Raw genomic sequence first — 23,646 nt, forward strand, 5'->3', positions numbered from 1 at the left:
AGAAGTTTCCAGTTTGGTGCAATCCCACTTTTTTTTTCTTTTTCTTTCTTTCTTTTTTTTTTCTTTGCTTATGCTTTTGGTATCATACACAAAACTCTCATTGCTAAGAACAGTGCCAAGGAGTCACTTTTCTGTATTTTCTTCTAGGATTCTTATGCCTTCAGTCTTACCTTCAGATTTTAATCCATTTTAGGTTGATTTTTGTGAGTGGCATAAGATAAAGGTCCTACTTCATTTTCTTTTTCTTTCTTTTCTTTGCACGTGGCTCTCCAGCGTTCCCAGCGCCTCTGTGGAGGAGACTATCTTTCCCTGAAGTGTGTTGGTGGAAATGCTGTCTAGCGTCAGTGGTCTGGACGTTTCTGGCACCACCTCTGGGCTCTCATCCTCTGGTCTGTGTCCCTGGCGTTATACTAGTAACATGCTTTTTGCCCGCCATGCGTTTGTGACACAGTTTGAGATCAGGGGATGAGATGCCTCTGGCTTGCTCTTTCTCAAGATTGCTTTGGTTTTGTGCTGACTTCTGTGGTTCCATACAAATCTTAGAATTGTTTTCCCATTTCCACAAAATGCCATTGGAATTTTGATCAGGATTGCTTTGAATCCATAGATCACTTTGGGTAGTATGAACATTTTACCGATATTTATTCTTCCAACCATGAACCCAGGATTTTTAAAAAAAATTTGTATCTTCTTCAGCTTATTTTATAGATCATAGATTTCAGTACAGATCTTTCATTTTTTTGGTTTAATTTATTCTTAAGAGTTTTATTTTTAAAAATTTTTTGCTATTGTAAAAGAGATTACCTTCTTAATTTCCTTTCCAGATAGTTCATTGCTGGTGTATAGAAACACAACTGATTTTCATATACTGATTTTGTATCCTGTAAATTTACTGAATTCATTTTTTTCTGGAATCATCAGGATTTTCTACATATACAGTCACAATATCTGCAAATAGACAGTTTCACTTCTTCCTTTCTCGTTTGCATGCTTTGCTTTCTTTTGGTGCCCTGATCCCTCTGTTTGAGGAGGCGAGGTGAGAGTGAACACCTTCTCTTGTTCCTGACCTTAGGGAAGAAGACTTTGGCCCTCTGCTCCTGGGGATGCTCGTGTGGACTTGCCGTACATGGTCTTTCTTGTATTGAGATGCGTCCTCCTATCCTCAGCGTTTGAGAATTTCTATCATGAAAGGCTATTGAATTTCGTGGGATGCTGCTTCTGCACCTGCCGAGAGGGTATGAGTTCTGCCCTGCCGTCCGTGAGCCGGGGCATCCCATTTATAGATTTGTTTGTACGCAACCTTTCTTGTGTTTCCTGCCTCCCTGGAATAAATGCCACTTGGTGGTGACTGGTCCTCTCCGTGCGCTTTTGAATTTGATTCGCTAGTGTTTTGTTGAGATTTTTTAACCAGTTTTCATCAGAGAATTAGCCTGTGGTTTTCTTTTCTTGAAGTATTTATCTGGGTTTGGTATCAGGGCAATGCTCATCTTTGTAGGAAGTGTTGTCTCCCACTTCATTTTTTTTTTTTCCAGCATTTTAGAAGAATTGGTATTATGTTCTCGTTTAAAAGGTTGGTAGGATTCTCCAGTAAAGTTATCTGGACCTTGGGTGGTGGTGTTATTATTATTTTGGCTTTTTTGTTTTGTTTTGATGGGAGAGTTTTGGTTACAGATTCAATGTCCTTACCTTTGTGGGTCCACTCAGATTTTCCATTTCCTCATGATTCATGTACTATAGGTTATTTATTTCTAGGAATTTATCTTTTTTCTTCTAATAAGCTAATTTGTTGGTATGTAATTATTGTTCATCCTAGTTTTGTTGCTGCTGTTGTTTTTGATGGTGGTGGTGCCGGAGATCACTCAGGGCCCACCACATGGTAGGCAAACCTTCTACCACTGAACTACAGCCCCAGCCCCGATAGGCTCCTGATCCTCTGTGTACCTGTGCTATCAGCTCTAATGTTGCTTCTATTATTTATACATTATTTCAATCATCTCTCTTTTGTGTTACTTTAGCTAAATGTCAATTGTGTGTATCTTCTCAAAGAACCAACTCAGGTTGGCTTGTTTTTTAAATTTTTTCTGGTCTAATCTCTTTTTTTTTTTTTTTCTTTCTTCTGGTAACTTTGAACGTTGTTTTACTTCCTTGCAGTTTAAAGTCATTTGCTCATTTGAGTTTTTTTTTTTTCTTTTCTTTTTTTGTCCTACTGAAAGTCTTTCTAGCTATAAATGCTTCTCTCAGGACCACTTTTACTGTGTCGCATAAGCTTCAGTCTGTTGTGTTTCCATTTTCGCTTGTCTCAAGGTATTTTGAGCCAGGTGTGGTGGCACAGCTCCAGCGAGCCACGAGGGAGTCTGAGGGGGGAGGATCGACCACTGGAGCCTCTGAGTTGGAGACCAGCCTGGGCAACATAGCGAGACCCCATCCCCCCACCAGCCCAAAGTTTTGGTTTTCCTTTTGGTTTCTTTGGCCTTGCTGCGGTCACGATTCTATGGATTTTGACAGTTTTATGGTAGTGTTCTTTGGTGTAGACAGTTTGGGTTCTACCTATTTTGGGACCTTTGGACCTCTTGAGTCTGGATGTGCATTTCTCTCCCCAAATTTAGGAAATTTCAAGTCATTATTTACTGTTTATTTTAAGTTGACAAATCATTGTATGTATTTATGGGGTACCATGTGATGCTATGATATTTGTATACATTGTGAAATGATTATTTTTTAAAATAGATTTCTGTGCTCTTCTTTCTCTCTCCTCCTTCTGAACTTCCCATTATGTGTATATTGGTTCACCTGATGGTGTCTCATAAGTCCAATAAGATTCATTCACTCATTTTAAAAATTTTTTTAAAAATTTTATTTGTTCTAATTAGTTGTACATGACAGTAGAATGCATTTATACATTTTGATAGGTCATACATAAACAGAGTGTGAGCTCTCATTTTTCTGATTATGCATATTGCAGGATCACATGGGTCACGCAGTCATACAGGTACATGAGGTAATAATGTCTGCTTTACTCTACTATCATTCCTTCCCCCATACCCCTTCCCCTCCCTTCACTCCCCTCTACCTAATATAAAATAACTTTATTTTTATTATTTTTTCTTTATGTTCCTCTCACTGTACAACTTTAAGTGACCTGTCTTGAAATGCACTGATTCTTTCATTTGTTCAATTGAGTCTGCTGTTGAAGTTCTTCAGACATTTTGTTTTTAATTTCAGTCACTGCATTCTTTAGCTCTAGGATTTTTTTAAAAATGACTTCTAGTTCTTTGTTGAAGTTCTCATCTTGTTCATATATGGTTTTCTTTCTGTGCTTTCTTTTAGGTCCCTGAAGATTATTTGGAATTCTTGGTCAGTCGGTTCACAGGTGTCTATCACTCTTAAGTCAGTTATTGGCAATTATTGGTTTCCTTAGGTGCTGTCATTTCCTCTGATTATTCACGAGTCTTCTGTCCTCAGGTCCTTACGTATGTGTCTGTCATTTAAGGAAGTGGGAGCCTCTTCGTCTTTACAGGTTTGCTCTGGCAGGGACCTTCTTCACCTGGCTTGCTGTTAGGCTCTTTAGTTTGGTAGAGTCGTGGCCTGTGCTCTGAGCTCGGGTGGGCAATTGACTGACCTCTGCAGGTGGGCAGGGATCCTGGGGCCCTGTGATGGTGCAAGGCCTCTGGACCTGCTCTGGTGTGGGAAGGGCCCCAGGCTGGGCCCTGTGGTCAGGCACATTTGCGGTCGGAGCTCCACACGTGGGTGGAGTCACTGATGGGCTCCCCTCTGCAGTGGGGTGGCTGGCTGTGCTCCAGGGTCAGCTGGGTTGCTCAGGCCCCAGCTGGGGGCACCTACCACTTGGCTTGCTACGGGCTGGGCTCCTTAGTCAGATGGCGTCACTCTCCTGGCTTCCTGTCAGATGGTGCTGAAAGCTTTGCCCAGCATTTGTTTGGGGTCAGTGCTGGGCCATGTCATCGAGCGGGACTGTGGACAGGATGACGGGCGAGGCTCCCTGCCTAGGCGTGGCTGCGGGCTGGGCTTGGCCTTCAGGCAGGGCTGGAAGGAGTTGCTGGGTTGGTTTCTTGTCCGCATAGTTCGTAGGCTGGCCTCTGAGGATGGGCAAGTTCACCGTTGGTTCTCTCTGGCCGAGGGGACGAGAGGCTCCTGGGCACAATCGTTGGTTTGTTTACTTGTCCAGGCAGGGTCGCAGGCTGGGTCACGGGACCAGGCATGGTCACTGGTTGGGTTCTCTGGTCTACTTCATAGGTAGGCGGGTTGCCAGCGTGGCTCCCTGCCCAGGGATGCCATGGGCTGTGCCCCGGGGCTGGAGGGGGCTGTCACTGGCCTGCTGGGCTCTGGCTGGCTAGGAACTGATCTGGGAGAACTGCTGAGCATGCTCCCCGGACAGACAGTCACAGTGTGGCTTTACAGGTGGGCAGAGCCCTGCCCGGGTTTCCTGGCAGAGTGCCTCTGATGGCAGGGACACAGTGCCGTCGCCAAAATGTGATGCCTGACCCTCTGTTTCTGGAGGACCCCGTGGTCTAGCCTGCCGATTCCCCCAGAATCCCCAATGGGCAAGAAAGGAGGGGACCTCCCAGAAAGTGCCTCAGCCTTCTGGGGAGCTAGATGTCCCCCTCGGGCTCCGTTTTGTTCCCCCACTGAAGAACTCTTAGCCCCAGGAGTCCCTTGTTGGACGGGACCAAGGCAGCCTGGGGAAGGGGCACGTGGTCCACGTGAAACCGCTTCTCTCAACCCTCTGGCGTGACTCTTCTTTTCTTCCTGTGGCCTGAGGGAGTCGGTTCGGCCTCATACCCCAGTTCTTTCCCGTGGACAGCTGCTAGTGATTTTCCTTGAGGGTAACTGCAGCCAGAGACTTCCTGTTCCACCACCTGGCTGGTGTCAAGCTCTCCATTGGTCTTGGGTCTAGCTTTTCATTCTGGGAAAATTTTTCTTTGTTTTATCTGATTTCTTTATTCTTGTACTTTCTATGCGCTCCTGAGATTCCTGTTTGTAGAACGTTGGAACGTCTTCGGCAGTATATCTTTGTCCTTCATGTTTTCCCTATTTCCCCCTGCATTCCAGAAAGAAAACTGTGGCTCACTGAACTGTTCATCTGCTGAGTCTATTTGGCTATTAGCACATCCACTTTTGTTTTTTAGCAGCTTTCCTGAGGTCTGGTTTACATGCTGTAAAATTCACCTGTTTTAAGTGTACGATCCATTGTTTTTTGTAAACGTACAGATAAACGTGCAACCGTCTGCACAGCCCAAGTTTAGAACAATTTCATTACCACCCACCCCCCAAATTCGCTCACGGTTATTTGCAGTCAGTTCTTATTCCTTTCCCCTGATCCTAGGCAACCAGTAATATACTTTCTGTCTCGATACATTTTATTTTTTGGACATTGAAATCATACATGGTGCGGTTTTCTGAATCTGAAGTTTTTTGGATGCCAGGGATTGAACTCAGGGGCCCTCAACCACTGAGCAAGATCCCGGCCCTTTTTGTATTTTATTTAAAAACAGAATCTCACTGAGTTGCTGAGTGCCTCCCTATTTGTGGAGGCTGGTTTTGAACTCGTGATCCTCCTGCCTCAGCCTTCTGATGATCATAACATTTCTGAGGCTCATCTATCGTGTAGAATATAATTGTATTTTGTTACTTTTTATTGCTGAGTAGTATTTCATTGTGACTCTACCAATTTTATTTATACATTTACCAGTTGATGGATATTTGGGTTGTTTTCACTTTTTGGCTATTGATAAAGCTTCCATGAATATTTGTATGCAAGTCTGTGTCTGAATCTATATTTTCATTTCTAGGAGGATACAAAGGAGTGGAATTGTCAAATCTTTCAGTAACATTATATCTCACATTTAAAAAATTACCTTACCACATTTTCAAAGGACCATTTTACATTCTCACCTGGCACTATGTAAGCCCTACAGCCTTGCCAACACTTGTGATTGTGTATCTTTGAGTGTAGCCATTCTGTCATATGTATTCATGTCTTATTATAGTTTTAATTTGTTTTTTTTTCCTAATGACTAATGATATTGAACATCTTTTCACAATTGTATCACCTCCTATTTATATTTTTGGAAGACTATCTATTCAAATCATTTACCATTTTAAAATTGCATTGCTTGTCTTCTTGTTAGTTGTAAGAATTCTTTGCATATCTGGATATGTTGTTTATTTGAAATATAATTGACTGCTATTTTCTCCCAGACCATGTGTAGCCTTTCATTTTTTCTGTGGTGCCTTTAAAGCACAAAATATTTAAATTTTATTGAATTCCAATTTATCAATTTATCCTTCTTTGGACCATGCTTTTGGTGTTGTAGTTATTTTTATATCTAAACCAAAGTCGCAAAGATTTTGTCCTATATTTTCTTCTAAATGATTTGTCATTTCATTTTTCCATAGGAACCAGCTACATAGTTTGTGGGTTCCAGGGAAAAATACTAAGAGGGATGTCCTTGTCTACAAATTACTAAGGATTTCAAAACATTGACAGCAGAGCATGAAACCAAACACAGGACTTTGTGTGACTGCATATGATGCATACATGTGGAGCTGACTCTGCTCTTACATTTAGGTCTATGATCCATTTTGAATTGAGTTACATGTACAGTTTGAGGTCAAGGTCAAGGTCTAAATTAACCTTTTTCACACATGGATATTTAATTGTCCTAGAATGATTTCTTGAAAGGACTATCTTTTCCTCATGAAATGCTGTAGAGCTTTTTCTGAAAATCATTTCATTACAAACAAGGGTTTATAGCTGCAATGTCAATTCTGTTCCATTGATTTTTATCTGCCTTTACATCAATCCTAAAACTGTCTTGATTCATGAAGCTTTAAAGTTAATATTGAACTCATAAAGTACAAGTCCTCCGACTTTGCTCCTTTTCAAGATTCTCTCTGCTGTTCTTGGTCCTTTGCATGTCAACATAAACTTTAGGATCAACCTCTCAATTCTTGCAAAAAGCCTCTAAGAAAATTTCATAGGAAATGCATTGAGGAAAATTGCCATCTTAAAAGCATTGACTCTTCCAGTTCATGAACATGAATATATCATTTTTTCAGAGCCTTATTTTATCTTTGCAATGTTTTATAGTTTTCAGCATACAGTTCTTGTTCATAGAATTCATTCCTTAAAGTTTTATTCTTTTGTCTCCCTTTATTTTTGGATTTAAAAACTCAACTCTTAAATGTGTAAGTTTCCTAGTCAATTGTTATTATGGTTTGGATCTTTAATGTCCCTCAAAGGCTCATGTGTTGGTCCATAGTTGATGCCAATGTTGAGAGAAGATGGGGTTCAGTGGAAGGAAGTTAGGTCACTGGGAGTGTGTCATTGGAGGGGATCTGGGGCTGCTGGTCTCTTCCTCCCTCTTACATTTGCTTCCTGGAAGTCATGAATTAAGCAGCTTTGCTCCACCACTTTCTCCTTGCTGTGATATGCCACCTCAGCACAGGACCAAAAGCCACAGGGCCAAGTGACCAGAGGCTGGCACTGCTGAAACCATGAGCCCAAATAAACCTTTCCTCATTATAAGTTGGCAACTTCAGGTATTTTGTCACAGCAATGGAAAGCTGACTAATGTAATTCTGTTAAAGAAACAATATCATCTCAAAGATGTGAGAGTATGAAATACACTTAAAGTCTTGTTCTTTTTGCTCTAATGTTTCTATTATCTCTCTTTTTATCTATAATGAAAAAATAGTAAAGGATATGTTGCCAGAGACCTAAGCCTCCATCAACAACCTTGGGTGGTAACATTCATTCATTCTAAGAATTTACACACAAATAAAAGAATTTATTAGTTTGATTTATATAAAAATGAAATCACGTTATGTTAACCTGAACTTCATGTTTTTATTCAACAACAAAAACTATTACCTTCCAACCAAATACTACAAATAAATAACTGTAATATTTGAACAGTGTGTGTTTACCAGAATATTCTTAACTATTCAACTGAATGGGCAACCAGGTTGTTTTCAGGTTTGGGAATCAGTTGTGTCATTACTACTAAAACTATGCTTCAGTACCTAATTGTGTATTATGGGGCATCTAATCAACAATGTGCATTGAGCACCTTGTACCCATCAAAACCAAATAGATGTAGAAAGACAAAATTCCTGCCCATTGGCATATGTATTTTTGGAAGAAGAGAGACAATGAATGAGACAATAAATAATAAGTTAAATGAGTAATTAATTGAGTATGTTAGGGAGTGCTGAGAACATGGGAAGAGGACCCAGAGCTGGATTAGGGGGTTGGAGTACAGGTCAGGGTGGGGATTTGAGGTAGTGACTCTGGACAGGTTGGTCAAAGTAAACCTCACTGAAGCGACGTGGAACACGGACCTGAAGGGACAAAGGGAACATTTAGTAGACGTGGCCAGATACTTTCTGAAGACTGTAGTAATTCACATTCACACTGACTCGAATGTCTGCTTCTCTGAATTTTGTCCCGCATAGCACTGGGTCCCTAATGAGATTATGTTTGCTAGCCTAATGGGTTTGCCGCTGATGGTTCCGTTTTCAAGTATTTGTATGTTTGCTAGATGTTTTAATTTTCTTTTCTCTAAACTGCCTGTTCAGATCCATTTCTTTTGAGTTACCATTTTTACTAATACTCTGATGTCTTTATCTATCAGATATAGTAGCTCTTTGTCAAATGTGTAGAAAATATTTGCTACAATGTCTTTTAATATCTTTTATAAACATTTCAATTTATGAAGGAGAATCTTCCTCCAGCTATTTTCTCTTTACCTTTTTCTTGTCCGACTTACTTATTTCTTCATCATAAAACTGTCTACATTGTTCTATCCAATTCTCACTGAATTTCAGATCGTGAAAGCACCACACGTTCAGGAGGATCGGTGTTCCAAAATCACCTTGTTTATGACTAGGAAGCCGCACAGTGTGCTTGCCTAGGATGCTCAAGGCCATGGGTTCAATTCTCAGAAATGGAAAAAGAAAAAGTTATGGTTTTCCTGACTGAGAGCATTTTATATATCTCCATCTACTAGATCTTGTTTCATTTCCTTCAATAAGATATTGTTGATTTCTTCATGTAGGTCTCATATCTTTCAGGTGTTTATAAACACGTGGATATTTGCTACTGTGCCTTCTTTTCAATTTATGTTGTTTCAAATTTTAAAAATCTATGACTTTTATAGATCTATTCTTTATTCACGATCCTTGGCAAAGGCTTTTTCTAGTTGCATGGGTTTTGAGTAGATTTCTAATGTTTCTATTAATATAATCACAGGCACATCATGTTGTGTGTTACTTACACAAACTGCTTCATTTTCATATCCTCCTGCATTTGTTAAAACTTCTAAAAATACATTTAAAATAATGGTGGTAACAACAGGAAGCTCTGTCTTTTCTTCTGTTTAAATGATTTCACTGTTTCATATCTACTATAATATTTGCTGATTTGGGAGAATTTATATGAGGTTGGTTTCATTTCATGTAGATGTTTTACTAAAAAAAGCTCCCAAGTCCTGTCGGATTCCCTCTGAAAACTATTAAGGACTTGATTTCACACTTCCTCTCTTCTATTTGTTGATGTAAGATTATTTTCAGATCTTTGCTTCACTCGTCCTCATCTGCATCATTTTCCTCCTATTTCTTTTAGATAAGTTCTAACTGCGAGTTTAATTTCATCTTTGACCTAACATAGTGTTTTTCTTCTACAAAACCTCAAGTAATTGGTTTCATTTAATATGAAATCCGTGTAACTCCTATTGATTGAAACTTACTGACACTTCGTATGAGCCAAGATTATGACCTGTATTGATAACGTATTTCAAGGATATGGGAAATAATGATGAGTTCTGTTATTAAGTCATACAATTAAATAACTCATTCTTACTAATTTATCCAGAGTCTCTTTATTTTGTCCATTTTTTGCATGTGTGAAGAGTGAAAAATGAGAGGTGAACTGTTTTCCAATGTCCATGAAACATGGGTCCCACGATCTGTCTTCTGAATTTTGCTTGGCCATTGGTACGCGCACCCTCGCTTTCTGTTTTGTTAGTGGTTACAGCTCATTTCTCCTTGATTTGAACATATTTCACGTCTCTGTCTTGGTCGTGACTTTTGTTGGGTTCTGTTTTTTGGCTCCGTGCCTTTCAGTGTGGTCACTTTTCACCTGTACTTATTGTCATAAATATTTACATGCACACGACCACATAGTCATGTGTTTTCAGTAGTGGGGATTCATTCTGCAAAATCTATCCCTGGCAATTTCACTGTCATGGGTGGACAGTGTGGAATATACTGCACTCAAAAAAGCTAAGAGGACTCGATGTTCACTAGGAGATACAACCTTCTAGGGCCACTGTCATATGTATATTCATTATTGACTGAAATGTCGCTGTGTGGTACGTGACTCCGTGTGTGTGAAAATATCATACATACTTCATGGCAATACTGAGTGCTTCTCCCTAAGATTAAAAACAAGAAAAGGAAGTTCACTTTCACCCCTTGCACTTTATATTTCAACTCACAAATAGTGCAGTCAGATAAGAATAAAGAAATAATTGTTGGAAAAGAAGTAAAATGGTTTTTATTTACTGATGGCATGATTATTTTCTATAAAATTCAAAGGAAATCTGTAAGTCCTTTAGTAGAGCTAATATCTGAATTTAGCAAGGTCATAAACAAATGTCTAATATTTTCCAACCAGTGCTATTTCCATAAAATACAAGTAACTTAAATTTAAAAATAATATCACATAAAGTAGCTCAAAAAAAATAAAATAGAAATAATTAAATGAAAGAAATACATGACTGTTATACTGCAAACTAAACAGTGCTGGGGAAAATTAAGGAAAAATAAGTGGAGCGCTATACAATGTGAACAGACTGGAGACTCAATGTTGTTAAGATGTCATTCTTGCAAATATGTTAATAGGTTCACTGCAAACCCAATAGAAATTCAAAAGGCTTTTCCGATAGGAACCGTGAGCCCTAAATAAGAATTATAATGAGCAGATTGGTGGACTCACACAATGGACAACCATGCAACAATAAACAGAAGCAAACTACTGCTAAACAGAACAGCTCAATGATGAGCACCAGACAGCGGGCACGGAGGCAGACACAGTGTGGCTTTCCATTTCTGTGGAATCCCAAACAGGCAAAATGAGCAGGTGGCCCTAGACACACCAGCAGTGCTTGCCTGGGAAGCTGCGGCTGACTGTGGTCAGCTCACGGTTTGAGGGGTGAGGCACACTCTTCTGTGTTGAGCTCTCAAACAACGCATCACCCGTGTCTCCTTCTCAGTCTCCACTGCCTCTTCTTCAGGGCTCGGGGGACACACTGATGGATTGAGCTCTGGGGGCATTTTCCACCTGCACAGCAAGGAACACGCCTCTGTCTAGTTTTTGTCTTACAGATTCTGCCTGAAATCTCTCGATGTTTCCTCGTCCTCTGCCATTCTCTTTGCCTTGTGTATCTTATCATTTAAGTATCTTAGTTTTAATAAATGAGAAGATGAACATTTCTCTTCAATCTACAACTTTTAATCAGAAACTTTGTTCACAGGAATTTAAAACAAAGGTGTGGTATTCTTGTTCCCCGCTGCGTGTTGGGTCCTGGGAAGTGTGCGCAGGTCTCTTCCGGTTTGACAAAGAAAGCTTTGGGTTTTCATAACATTTAGAAATGCAGGGATGTTGATTGAAACGTTTTTATTAGAGCAAAAAAGATCATCAACTATGAATCAGAATTACAGAGTTAGACTTAAAATTATTTTCATAGGGAATGAACAATTTTTGAAATTCAAGTTGCCTAATAAGATTCAACATTTATAACAATAGTATAGACAGGTTTATAATAAAACAAAGCAGAACCAGATATCCCAGAAAAGAGCTTTGGTATTCTTGGGAATTCCCAGCTTATCATATTATCATCATTATTATCATTATCACATGTTTATGAATTAATTTGTGATATAGGAAAATATTTCTCCCTTAACAGCTATTGATCAGAGAGGGGACATCTTATTTTTATCTTTCTGAGATTTATTTTCTCTTAAGTTGTTAATTAAGATGTATTTTCAAGGTTGGATTTCATTTTTTTCCATTATTTTTCATTTCTCTATGGATGACCTGCTTACTTTTCAATTTTGTAGAAATTTAACTTTTTATTTTAGAAATATTCTATCTTTACAAAGGCTTTGGTCTGGACAGACAGGACTTTTTAATCCTTTTATATAAGGCTTTATGCATCTCCATGCTTTCTTTTATTGCTTCAATTCCATTTACCTGGGTAACTCTGCTCCAGACCACCTATTTTATTTATGTTGGTTCTTCATAGCCCAATCTTCACACATACTATCCTCTACGAGCATCTCAGAATCTTTTTTTTTATTGTAATCAAATGGGATACATGTTGTTTCTCTATTTGTACATGGAGTCAAGGCATACCATTTGTGTAATCATAAATTTACATAGGGTAATGTTGTTTGATTCATTCTGTTATTTTTTCCCTTCCCCCCCACCCCTCCCACTCCTCTTTTCCCTCTATACAGTCCTTCCTTCCTCCATTCTTACCACCCTCCTTAACCCTAACCCTAACGCTAACCCCTCCCACCCCCCATTATATGTCCTCATCCACTTATCAGCGAGATCATTTGTCCTTTAGTTTTTTGAGATTGGCTTATCTCACTTAGCATGATATTCTCCAATTTCATCCATTTGCCTGCAAATGCCATAATTTTATCATTCTTTATGGCAGAGTAATATTCCATTGTATATATATGCCACAGTTTCTTAATCCATTCCTCAATTGAAGGACATCTAGGTTGGTGCATCTCAGAATCTTAATGACCATTTTCCTATGGTATCTTTTTTCCCTAGGATGTCCACAGAAGAGCAAAACAGAAATGAGAGGATTTATGAGGCTGTATTCTATTCCTTCAGAAGACATAAAGTGGATATTTCAAGTGCAATAAAAAAGTCATTTCCTTTCCTCGAGGGCCTCCGTGACCGTGAACTCATCACCAAAAAATTGTTTGAAGTAAGTGAAGTTTATTATGTCACAACCTGGCAAACAAGCCCCAAATTAAGTTATGTTTAACTTTCATGCAATATAATTCATGTTAAATAGCATGAAATAAAAATGTAAGATAATTGTAATTAATTGATGATTGATTTTATTGAATTTATTGAAATAGTAATAAGCACAGCATTTTCTTTCAACTAATATCAACTTAAACTACCTAGCTCTGAGAATATTAAAACCCAGAGGAAATTGGTGTCTTGTTAGGATGAATTTAAGAGTAGATGCTTGCTATTATATCTGCAACATCTTTCAGTTTTCTTTTACTTCCCTTTTTGGGGAAGCAGATAAGAGTACTTCTGGACTCTTGGAATTGGGTTCAACTTTACCAGTAGGTCATGCTGCAGATAGAGCACTGAGTCTTTCTTTTGCCATATGAATATGTTTTCTCATGGCCAAGTTCATAGTGAGTAGGAATGGTCACCTGATTTTCTTGAGCCCTTCAGGCCAGGTCAGTATTGGAGGAAGTGCAGGGTTGTCCTGTCAATATCAGCGCTCATCACCTGCTAAGTCTATTCCCAAAGCACCTCGGCCAGGCTCTTAGGGGGCTCCATGTCAGTTAACTAACCACTTTCATCTTTGCTTTTCCTTACATCTAATGTAACTAAGGACAAGTTCAGCTTACCACTGGGTACTTTTAAGGGGGTAGGATTTACATGTTTCCTTTAATAGCTATCCAAAAGTAAAAAAATTCTGAAACTTCTTATGAGATGATACCCATGTAGAGAAATTAAAATACATTAACTCTAAAATTACTTTCTAGGACTGTTCTGTAATGTGGAAGTCTGTATTTAAATTTTCTCCATTCAATTTTTTTTAAAGGATTCTCAAGAGTCTTGTAGAAACCTGGTCCCTGTACAAAGAGTGGTGTACAATGTTCTCAGTGAATTGGAGAAAGCATTCAGCCTGGAGTTAATGGAAGCATTGTTCAGTGAAGTCAACCTGGAGGAATACCCTGATTTAATTCATGTTCGTAAAATCATTGAAAATGGTAATTAGGTATATTACCGCATTTTGACATCCAGGGCCAATTTTTTTTCAATGAGCAAATATGGAGCTTCCACCACATGCCAATGGGTCATGTGCTGGGCAGTGGGGATATGGTGGTTCATAAGTCAGACGTCAGGTGCTGTCATGAAGCTAATGATACAATGGCTGTAAGTAAGCACTGCTGGGGGTCTGCTCAGCAGCTTTTAGACTCACAGGACAACCAGAGTCATATCAGCACCAGGTTTATTTAGAAAAGCATAGAACTAAAGTCAAATTCCCAACCAGGCAGCATCATTGCTTCTCTTCATTGGACATCCTCGCAGTGGTCTACATAGAAGTCCACCAAGTTGACTACTGCACACCTTGAGTGACACCTTAGCTCTGGCTGCAGGACCCACCCTGGGTTAGCACCACATGCCCACGGAAGTCAAGATCTCTTGGTGTTCCAAAGTTCTAACTTTCAGGTGGCCCACAAGAAACAAGCCAAGTAATGAGTCACCACTGAAGGAAGACCTTCATAATGTTGCAGTTACAGCTTTCTACAGGTTTAGGAGTCTCTGAGTCAACCAGTCATGGGTCGTTTTTAACTCTAAGCCCAGTGTTTGCCTAGTACCCAGTAAAAAGACCACTTTTATTAGGTTTCCAGAGTAATGAGTTAGAAAGATAGCTCTAGGTCAATTTTTTCTTTAAAGAATAAGAAATATTTTTGTTAGTTCTCTAATCAAAAGGGGTGAAACATACATTCATCAAATAATCAACACAAATGTTTTTTGGTGCTATACAAAATTAAAGATTTCTTTCTTGACTTTTTCCTAGAAGGCATGATCCATACTCTTCTATTGGTGTGCAGTAAAAAGGACACTCTCCTAATTTTTTTTTTAACTTGCCTAGAAAACTTTTTATTCCAATGGTTTGGTCTCATCCAAGTTCTCAAAATACAAGATAGAAATATCACAAGTAAAATAGACACATTCCCTGAGGAGAAGAGGGAATAGATGTGCACAAGTATCTCTGTGGAGCTGACAAATTGGATTTGGCTGAATTTGAGCGTGAGAAGCAGTGTAGGAACCAACTCAGATAAATCAGAGACTGAAGTGTCTGCCACTGAAGGCCGAGGAAGTTGAAGTTTATTTGCTAGACAGTGAGAGATACTGCAGGCTTATAAACAAGGGGGGAATGTAAAAGCAGGTAGCAGGTACCTATGGTTTGTAGACCTGTGTCAATAGGTACCTTATTTAATAAAGAACAAAATAATTTCTATAGCAAGTCACAAAGGAAATAAAACACCTAGGCACCAATTGCAAGTCAACATTCTGTTTGTGACAGGATGCGCTCCAGGCTGAAGGTACAAGGGGAACAGTGTTACCCTTACTGCCCACTTCTCAGGGGCTTGGATCCTCTTCCTGGCCTGCAGACACCCCTCCCTGGCCTTAGTACCCACATCTCCAATGTTCGTGTCTAGCGCTCCCTGTGCTTGGGTGACCCAAGCCTGAAGTTCATGGCCCGGGGTGGCAGCACAGGCCCAACCCCAGCACAGCCAGCAGACTTGTCCCAGGGGACATGATGCTGCCCCCGGGACCCTGATGTCCATTCCAGCTGTCCCTGCATCTCGTGTACTCCTTTGGAAACTTCATCTTCCCTGACCCTATTAAGCCCAAGCCCTCCTTGTTTCTGGCCCTATCTGGAAAGTTTTCTTTTGTGTACAGGTCTCTCTAAGATCCTAAACTTTCATTTATTCCTACAGTTCAAACAGTTCAGAAAAGACATTTCGCTTTTATTATTTATTTTGAAATCTGCCTTGCTATCCTCTGAACATTTTTTAGATGAATATTCCCCCCCACTGAGTGTCTCCTTCATAGGAGTCCCCTCTTCTTTGTCCCAGGGTGTGAAGGGTGAACTGTGTCCTGTAGGATTCACTGAACTGAGTAACTGGAGGACTGGAAATTTTAATTTAAATTTTGAGATGTTGTCCGTGGTCCCTGATGAAGATCTCTAATTTCCTTCTTCTCCCTCCCCTTTTGCAGAGGTGAGAATACTATGTTCCCAAGAAGATACTGAAGAAGAAAGGGAGGAGAGGCTTGAACAAGGTAATCACAACTGAATAAAAAGTTTCTCCTCTGCTCAGAGGAAAAAGAAACAAGGGCGTCATGTAGTAGAGGCTGTGAATCAGGGAAGAAATGTGGAAGGACCATGGCGATGGCAAGGAGGGGTGATTTGTATGAACTGTGTTAGTCAACTTTCTGTCACTGTGACAAAACACGTGAGAAAAATCAACTTAAAGGAGGAAAGATTTATTGTGGTGCATGGTTTCAGAGGTTTCAGTCCACAGTTTCTTGGCCCCATTGTTGTGGGCCTCTGGTGAGGCAGAACATCAGGGAGGGAGTGGAGCGGAGCTGCTCCACTCATGATGGCCAGAGAGCAAGGGAGAGAGAAAAGGGACACGTGTCCCAGTGACCTGACTTCCACCCACCAGGCCCCGCCTCTTAAAGGTTCCACTATCCCCCGACAATGCCATCAGCTGGGGTCCAATCCTTCAACTCAGGAGCCTTTGGGGAATAATGACAATCCAAACCCTAGGAGCCCCTAACAGGATGTGGGATGCTGAGGGAGCAGCCATGGCAAGAGACAGCCAGCCCAGGACCCAAGATGAAGAACCAGAGCCCAGCAGGCCAGTAAAACAGAGTAGGGAGACTGACTACCAGGAAGCAATTGTGATTTAGAAAGGTCCCCTGGGAGAAGATGAGCAGGAAGCCATGAAGGACTGAGGACAATGGCCCACAGCCAGCATGACGCTTAGCAAGAGAAAAGCGGCTGTTTCATCTGCGCCTTCACACTGACTGCACCGACCCCTGAGGCGGAGGTTCACCTCACGCCGCCAGCTCTCCTCTCTGTCCTGAGGTGGGACGGATTCAGGTCTTCCTGCGCCAGGGTCAGCAGGCCCACGGTGAGGACTCTGTCCCATGAGACTCTCACCTGAGGTGTCAGTCACCAGTTCCTGGGTGTGACCTGTGTTTCTGGCCAACTGACTATAAATTGGAGGGTCTCACGACCCCTCCTTGGGTGGGATGGTTTGTTAGTATGGATCACAGAACTCAGGGAAGTTTCTACTTGTGTCACCCACTCATCATGAAGGACCCGACCCAGTCAAGTGGAAGAGACGTAGAGAGCAACGTAATGCAGGGGGCAGGAGCTCGCTCGCTCGAGCGCCCCACGCTCCCGCAGCTGTGGTTGCCAACCCACAAGTTCTCTGAACCCCGTCACGTAGGGATTTTATTTTTCTTTCTATAAAACCCATTATACAGCCATGATGGCTGAAATCATGGACCCCTGGTGATTAAGTCACCTCCCTGGGGGTCAGGGGCTTCCCCGGCTCATTATGGGTTCTGCCTGCGACCAGCCTTCCATCCTTAGGAACTTTCCAAATCTCGCCTCCTTAGCATAAACGCAGGTGTTAATGAAGGGGACCGGTCATGAATAACAAAAATGCTCCGCTTTGTCACTTAGGAAATGACTAAGGATTTTAGGAGCTCAGGCCAGGATGAAGACCAAAATATCAACTTCCCATTCTGTCACGGTCTCACATGTCATGACGGCAGGAGCAGGGCTGGTTTAAGTGCAGTGACTGTTGTTCAAGAGCAGGAGTATCTGAGGAGGAAAACAGACGCAGAGAGGAAGTGGCGAAGACCTGAAGAGCATGCGGGTGCTGCAGAGAGGCCGGAAGGAGGGGCCCTGGAGGCAGAAAGGCCAGAGGACAAGAAGAAAAACCAACAAGCACCTCGAATGTCTGCTCTGACTGTGGTGACTCAGCGTCAGGCTGTCGCTGGGTTACTGGAATTAGGGCAAAGGCTTTGGCTCTGGGGGCCCCAAAGGACTAGGTTCAGGCACCCAGCCCAAGCTGCTAATCAAAGATATGAGCTGTGGTGACCAGGAAAGGAGCTTTAATCAGTGTGGCCCCGCTTGGAAGAACAGAAAGCTCTGGCTGATAGGAACAGGGCGGCTTTCTGTAGGGTGCAGGGTCTTCAGTGCTGGAGCCGCAGAGCTGGTAAGGCAGCGGGTCCTGGTCAGGCCAGGGTCCGGTCGGTCATGGGATTAGAACTGTTCTGTGGCTCTCTGGGGAAGTCATGGTTGCTTAGGGGCAGTTCAGTTTCCATCCAAAGGTGATTGCTCTGGCTTAGAGGGCAGCTGACATTCTCGCCCTAGTTAGTCGGGGAGACTCCTCGGGGAGTGCTGTGCCTGCAAGACTTGCTGTTTCTGGGAGGGTTAGGGCAGTGACTGGAGAGTTCTGGGCCTGGCTCTGGCAATCTGGAAGAGAACACTCTAAAAGCTGGCACTTGCCCATCTGTTCATTAAAATGCCCTTTCAGATTTTGAAAATATCCGAGTTAGTCTTGATGCCTTCAGCCGTCAAGAGGGAGGAATACCAGTTTTAGTTGAACACTCCTGAAACGATTACCATGCTTATAGGCAGAGTTGACCAGGAGTCTGACTCCAAGGTCAAGGTAACGAAAGGAGACAGATACAAAAGGAAGACTTGCATGCCGAACTTCCACCCTGCTTTTAGTTACCTGTTGGGCATCTGCAGGCCTCGGAGAAGAGTCGGCGCTTTTAGAAAAAACAGCCCCCAAGCTCCTGTTGTCATTAGAGAGTAGCATCACTTGTATGCAGAGGACGGCACTGTTATGGCACTTGCCTGGGGTCAAATGGGCAAGGGGGAACCCAGGCATTCTGAACCCAGAACCTGGTGCTTAGCTCTGTACTGCTGTCCAGGGCGTCTAACGAACAAGGCAGAAACATGAAACAAAGATAGGGAAATATACGCAGAGAGGAAGATAAAGGAAACGAAGAATGTCAAGCGATAAAGGAAGTGGAGGCAGACCAGGCACTGATCCTCATGGGAGGCCACCGAGGAAGAGCCTCGGCTGTGCAGATGAGGCCGCAGTGTAAAATGGGGAGGGATCCAGGTGGCCAGGGCTCCTAGGAACTCAGGGAGGCCATCTCCAGGTGCCAGAGTGCCTCACAGAGGACACTAGTGAGGTGACCCAGTGAGACCCTCCACCAGGGGTGCAGCTGACCCAGACGCCACTCTAGGGACTCAAGTCTGACTTCAAGGTGGAACCTGTCAACTCCAGGTGAGCCTGGATTGACACTTGGGGGGATTGAACTCAGGGCCTTGTGCTTGCAAGACAAGCGCTCTACCAGCTGAGCTATCTCCCCAGCCCCTATCCTTCAGTTTCTGAAATGAACTTCTGATTTCTTCCCCTAGGAAGTGGTGAGAACTCTTTCCTACGAAGACTGACCTGGCCACAACACTCAGATCCCTGGTCTTCCAACGGTCTGTGGCTGTTGCCTCCTGGGGGGCCCTTTGCTGTCTTACTCCCTTCTGGAATGTGCTATGAGACTGCTTCCTGTGTTTCTGATGGCCTAGAACTTTCAGTCTTTGCATCTGTAGCTTCTCCAAGTTTGGAAATTAAATACAGAGGTCTTGAGTTAAATTAAAGACCCTCTGGATTGCCTTGGAGGGATTCTTCTTCCCACACCCCTTGCTCACGCTTGCTGCCAGTCTGTTACCAGCTCTGGGTCTGGGCACCTGGCTCAGCCCCTGGCTTCTGTTTTCTGCTTTGCTTAAATCTGGCTCATGCCCTGGTGCTTTGCTCTCGTGTCCAGTGGGTCCCGTGCAGTGGTGGTTGGAGGGGTGTGATGAGCCTGTTTCTTCCATGGGGAGTCTCTCTTCCCACTTGGGTCCACCACACGAGACTATGACCCCAAGGTGCCTCTCATACGACACCTTCACTCATCATCCCTGAGGCTGCAGACACCAGGTGGGTCACTTCAAAAGCCATTTGGCACTTCAATAACTCTTGACCTTCCTGTAATCCAAAATGCTCTTAATAAGATATCATCTAATTATTCAAAACATCATACATTGAAGACAGTAATTATCATGATTTTATTTTTCTGATCAGTTATAATATCCTATATATTCATACAGGTAACACTTCACTCATCTTCTCAAATACTTTAAAACGATGGTTTATCATCTCTCTTTTTCAGAGGACAAAGAGTTGGTTTAGAGAATTTGATTTTTGATGTAGCTTCACCCAACCAAGAGCTGGGATTTAACTGTGCTGTAAAACAGTGTCAGAGCAGGAATTCTGGTGCCCTGCTTCCTGTGTTCGAATCCTGCCTCTGTGAGGGGGGCAAGGACCCGTCCCCTTGTCATTGCTTACAGATGGGCACCATAGTGGTCCCTACCTTGTAGGGTTGATGTATGTAAACAAGTCGCACCATGAAAAACTTTCACAATCATGCCTGGAACTTTATCTGTGTTACATGTTACTGTGTTATTGTTACTAATTTAATTATCATTACTATTTGTACCTGCCTCCAGAGTCTAAACTTTTTAACCATGACAGTAAATTTGTCGGGGGGATACCCGAGATTGAACTCAGGGGCACCCAACCACTGAGCCACATCTCCCACAGCCCTATTTTGTATTGTATTTAGAGACAGGTTCTCACTGACTTGCTTAGTGCCTCACTGTTGCTGAGGCCGGCTTTGAACTTGAGATCCTCCTGCCTCAGCCTCCTGAGCTGCTGGGATTACAGGCATGCGCCACGACACCAGGCCAACCATGACAGTAAATTTTGATATACTCTCTGTCTATATGTCTGACATGTATGTTTATTGTGGAGAAATGATGAACAAAGCAATACCAACCTCAGACCAGGAAACTGAGCCCCCCCACCCCTACAGTATACTGATGTGTACAGAATAACTTAAATCTTTATTCCATGACTCTTCTTTGGAAAGAAGTCTCCAGGGAATGTCCAGAATTGAGGAAGGCTCTTATTATGTAGCTTCCAAATGGGATATGTTATTTAAGAAAAAAATTTTTAAATTAATAATACATTGTTACAAAAGAAAATACTTTCAGAGTGACTTTTGAAAGCATAATTATACTCTTAGAAATCGCTTTTATTCAAAAAAATTGACATTTAAATTATAAAAATATACAACACGCATGAGCCCCTGTTCTTAATTGTTCACCTACTAGTGCAGATAGTGTGAACAGGAAGGAATGGATGGATGGAACTGTGATTAATAATGAGCAGAGAAGAAGGGATTTAGTCGGGCAGTGAGAGTGTTGGAGAGACAAGACAATTCTTCATAACCCTCCGTCTAGCCTGGGGCAGCCCTACCTGGAGATGGCATCTTAGAGCATCTCAGCGATGAGAACCAGATGACTATGAAGAGAAATTTCAACCTGAAACCCAGATGATGCACAAATAGCACAATAAATGACTGAGTGTGTCCAGCAGTGACCCAGGAGGACACTGACGGTGACATGCACAGGGTGGGGTGGGGCAGGCGGATAAAGGCTGGTCTCAGGCCCACAACACAAAGAAGCAGTTCCAAGGAGCTATGAATGGTGGCACAAAACATGCACCTGGTCCACATTACATATTACAACTTCCTTAAAAACTTTTAAAGTAACTTTTCCATAACTCGCTTTGTTTAGAAAAGCAGCACTAAATTTAAAAATTGCAACTGCACAAAAATATATTTAACCACTCACATACTATCGAGGTTCATGGGAACAGAATGGTCTGGGTAGATGAAATCAGTAGTGGGCCGGGGAGGCTCGCCAGGGGCACGGAGGTGTTCCCATCCTGGGTTCATTCTTTGCCCTCCTCCTGCTCCACGCTGCCCTCTGTCTCTAGCTTCTGGCCTCTGTTGTTTTCTTGGCCAACTCTCCTTGATTCCAGCATGAGATATGTTAGAAAAAGTTTGGGCGGTTGGAGGAAGTATACCCCATCATGACCTGGGGGAGCTGCTGGGTCAGTAGCGGCACCGTCCGCGGGGCTCCCTCCACCTTCCACCACGCAGGGTGCAGCCTCTGATCACCAACGTGGCAAGGCCAACCTCCCAGTCTAGGCCCCCTTCAGGGCCCCCTCCAGCCTCCTGCTGACTCTTGCCACATTCTTCCACTTGAACTGCTCAGCTCTTTTCTCAACTGGATTAAATTCTCTCTGCATTGAGATCGTAGTGTGATTTGTATCTTCCTATTTGATCCTGATTGATGCAAGGGGCAAATAAAAAACCTGTGAATCAAAATGTGGTTTAGGTATAAACCTACCTGAAAATGAACTCTCAGAGCTCCACTGTGAAGCAGAACAGAGAAATGAGAATAGAAGAGAGACGGCCAGAGACCAAAATGGTGCACGAAGAAGCCACCAAGCAAATGAACCACGCGCTCAAGAGTCTGCGCCAGGAGGTAGGCCTGACTAACTTCATCTGCATGCGTGTGGAGGGCTCAGAGGCCCTACAGAAACGAAGGGCAAAAGCAGGCAGAGGGGAACTGGTCGCAGAATCAGTGAAGCACAGACACCTTCACAACCAAAGGGGGCGATGTATGCAAAGGAGGCTATCAATAGAAACACGAGAAGGAAGGAGAAGCAGAGTGAAACATACGAAATGCAGAGCAGAGCAAGGTTCTCCGGGATCTCAACTGTGGTCTTTTTCAACCTTCAGAGTCCTGTGAACGTGTAGCTGTCCCAGTGGACAATGGAGAGGCCAGCGTGGAGACACCCAGTCCTTTGCCCTGCAGTGGAGAAAGTAATGGTCACTTACTTTACCCTTTTGTTTTTCCCCATATCTTCAACCTTGTTTGGTTATTAGTTGCCTTTTAAACCTTCTTAATCATTTTTTAAACTGACATATTATACAAAAGTGAGTATGGATGAGTCTCACAAACATGTTAATGTGTGTGTATATATGAACATGTACACCACATATGAATTTGGGGCTATTTGGCTTCTTCAGGGATGTATATATATATATGAATGAAAGAGTGAGTGATTCCATTTATATAAAATTACTTAAGAGGCAAAACTAATGGGAGTGTTGGAAGTCCAGAAGGCTGTTGACTTTGAGAAAGATGGTGGGGACCGTTACTGGGAGATGTCCCTAATAGGCTTCTGGGGTGTTGGCAATCTATATCTTGTCCAAGGTGACATACTTTGTGATCATTCAAAACCTGCTTTAATATGTACTGTGATCATAACTCTTTTTAAAAAAAAAAAGAAAAAAATTATCCACCAAAAAGTGAAAAAAATAGTTAAAAACAAAACGCCATCAAGAGAGGCACAAAGGGAGGGACAGAACTTAGCTGCAGGAAGAAGAGGGCTGGCATTTGAAAGAGATGATTATTAATGGCAGGGAAGGGTCCTGCTGGGGGAGGAGAAGGAACTTTCTTATTCATTACAATTTGGCCAGGAGCAGCGCTCTCCAGTCCTGGAATCCACATGCCTTCCTGTTCTGTGCGTCTGGTGGATATAAAGAAGGAAAAGCCATTTTTTGGCACGGAAGTTGAGCAAGGAGCTGCAGTCAGGACTAACCACGACCAGCCATCCGAAGTAATAGGTAAGGCTGACCAAAAGGATCCGTGACTGTTCCTGGGTAACAGGTTCCCAGGCGAAGGGCTCAGGCATGTCATCAAGGCCCACCGAGGCAGTCCAGGTGGCCTCGTTGGAGGCAGCTAGGGAAAGAGGCCAGCGCCTGGATAAGCCAAAGTGAGCTGGCTTAGC

At 42.4% G+C, this 23,646-nt stretch overlaps 1 protein-coding gene across 16 annotated transcripts in view; it reads left to right on the forward strand.

The window, feature by feature from the left end:
- Sp100 (SP100 nuclear antigen) overlaps positions 1 to 23,646 on the forward strand; it is a 91,150-nt gene that overhangs the window by 17,992 nt on the left and 49,512 nt on the right. For 14 of the 16 annotated variants that reach the window (XR_007107749.1, XM_047545398.1, XM_047545399.1 and 11 more), the window contains exons 2-8: positions 12,869 to 13,028; positions 13,893 to 14,061; positions 16,085 to 16,147; positions 19,323 to 19,391; positions 22,185 to 22,334; positions 22,592 to 22,675; positions 23,336 to 23,482. Coding sequence is in view for 15 of the 16 variants with exons in the window: in XM_047545398.1 (XP_047401354.1) it covers positions 12,869 to 13,028; positions 13,893 to 14,061; positions 16,085 to 16,147; positions 19,323 to 19,391; positions 22,185 to 22,334; positions 22,592 to 22,675; positions 23,336 to 23,482 (842 nt within the window). In the remaining variant the exon portion in view is untranslated. Of the gene's footprint in view, positions 1 to 1,072; positions 1,236 to 12,868; positions 13,029 to 13,892; positions 14,062 to 16,084; positions 16,148 to 19,322; positions 19,392 to 22,184; positions 22,335 to 22,591; positions 22,676 to 23,335; positions 23,483 to 23,646 lie in introns of all 16 variants that reach the window. The other 2 variants (XM_047545400.1, XM_047545401.1) reach the window with 2 other exon arrangements.

This window comes from Sciurus carolinensis, chromosome 3 (genome assembly GCF_902686445.1).
Source record: "Sciurus carolinensis chromosome 3, mSciCar1.2, whole genome shotgun sequence".
NCBI classification, from domain to species: domain Eukaryota; kingdom Metazoa; phylum Chordata; class Mammalia; order Rodentia; family Sciuridae; genus Sciurus; species Sciurus carolinensis.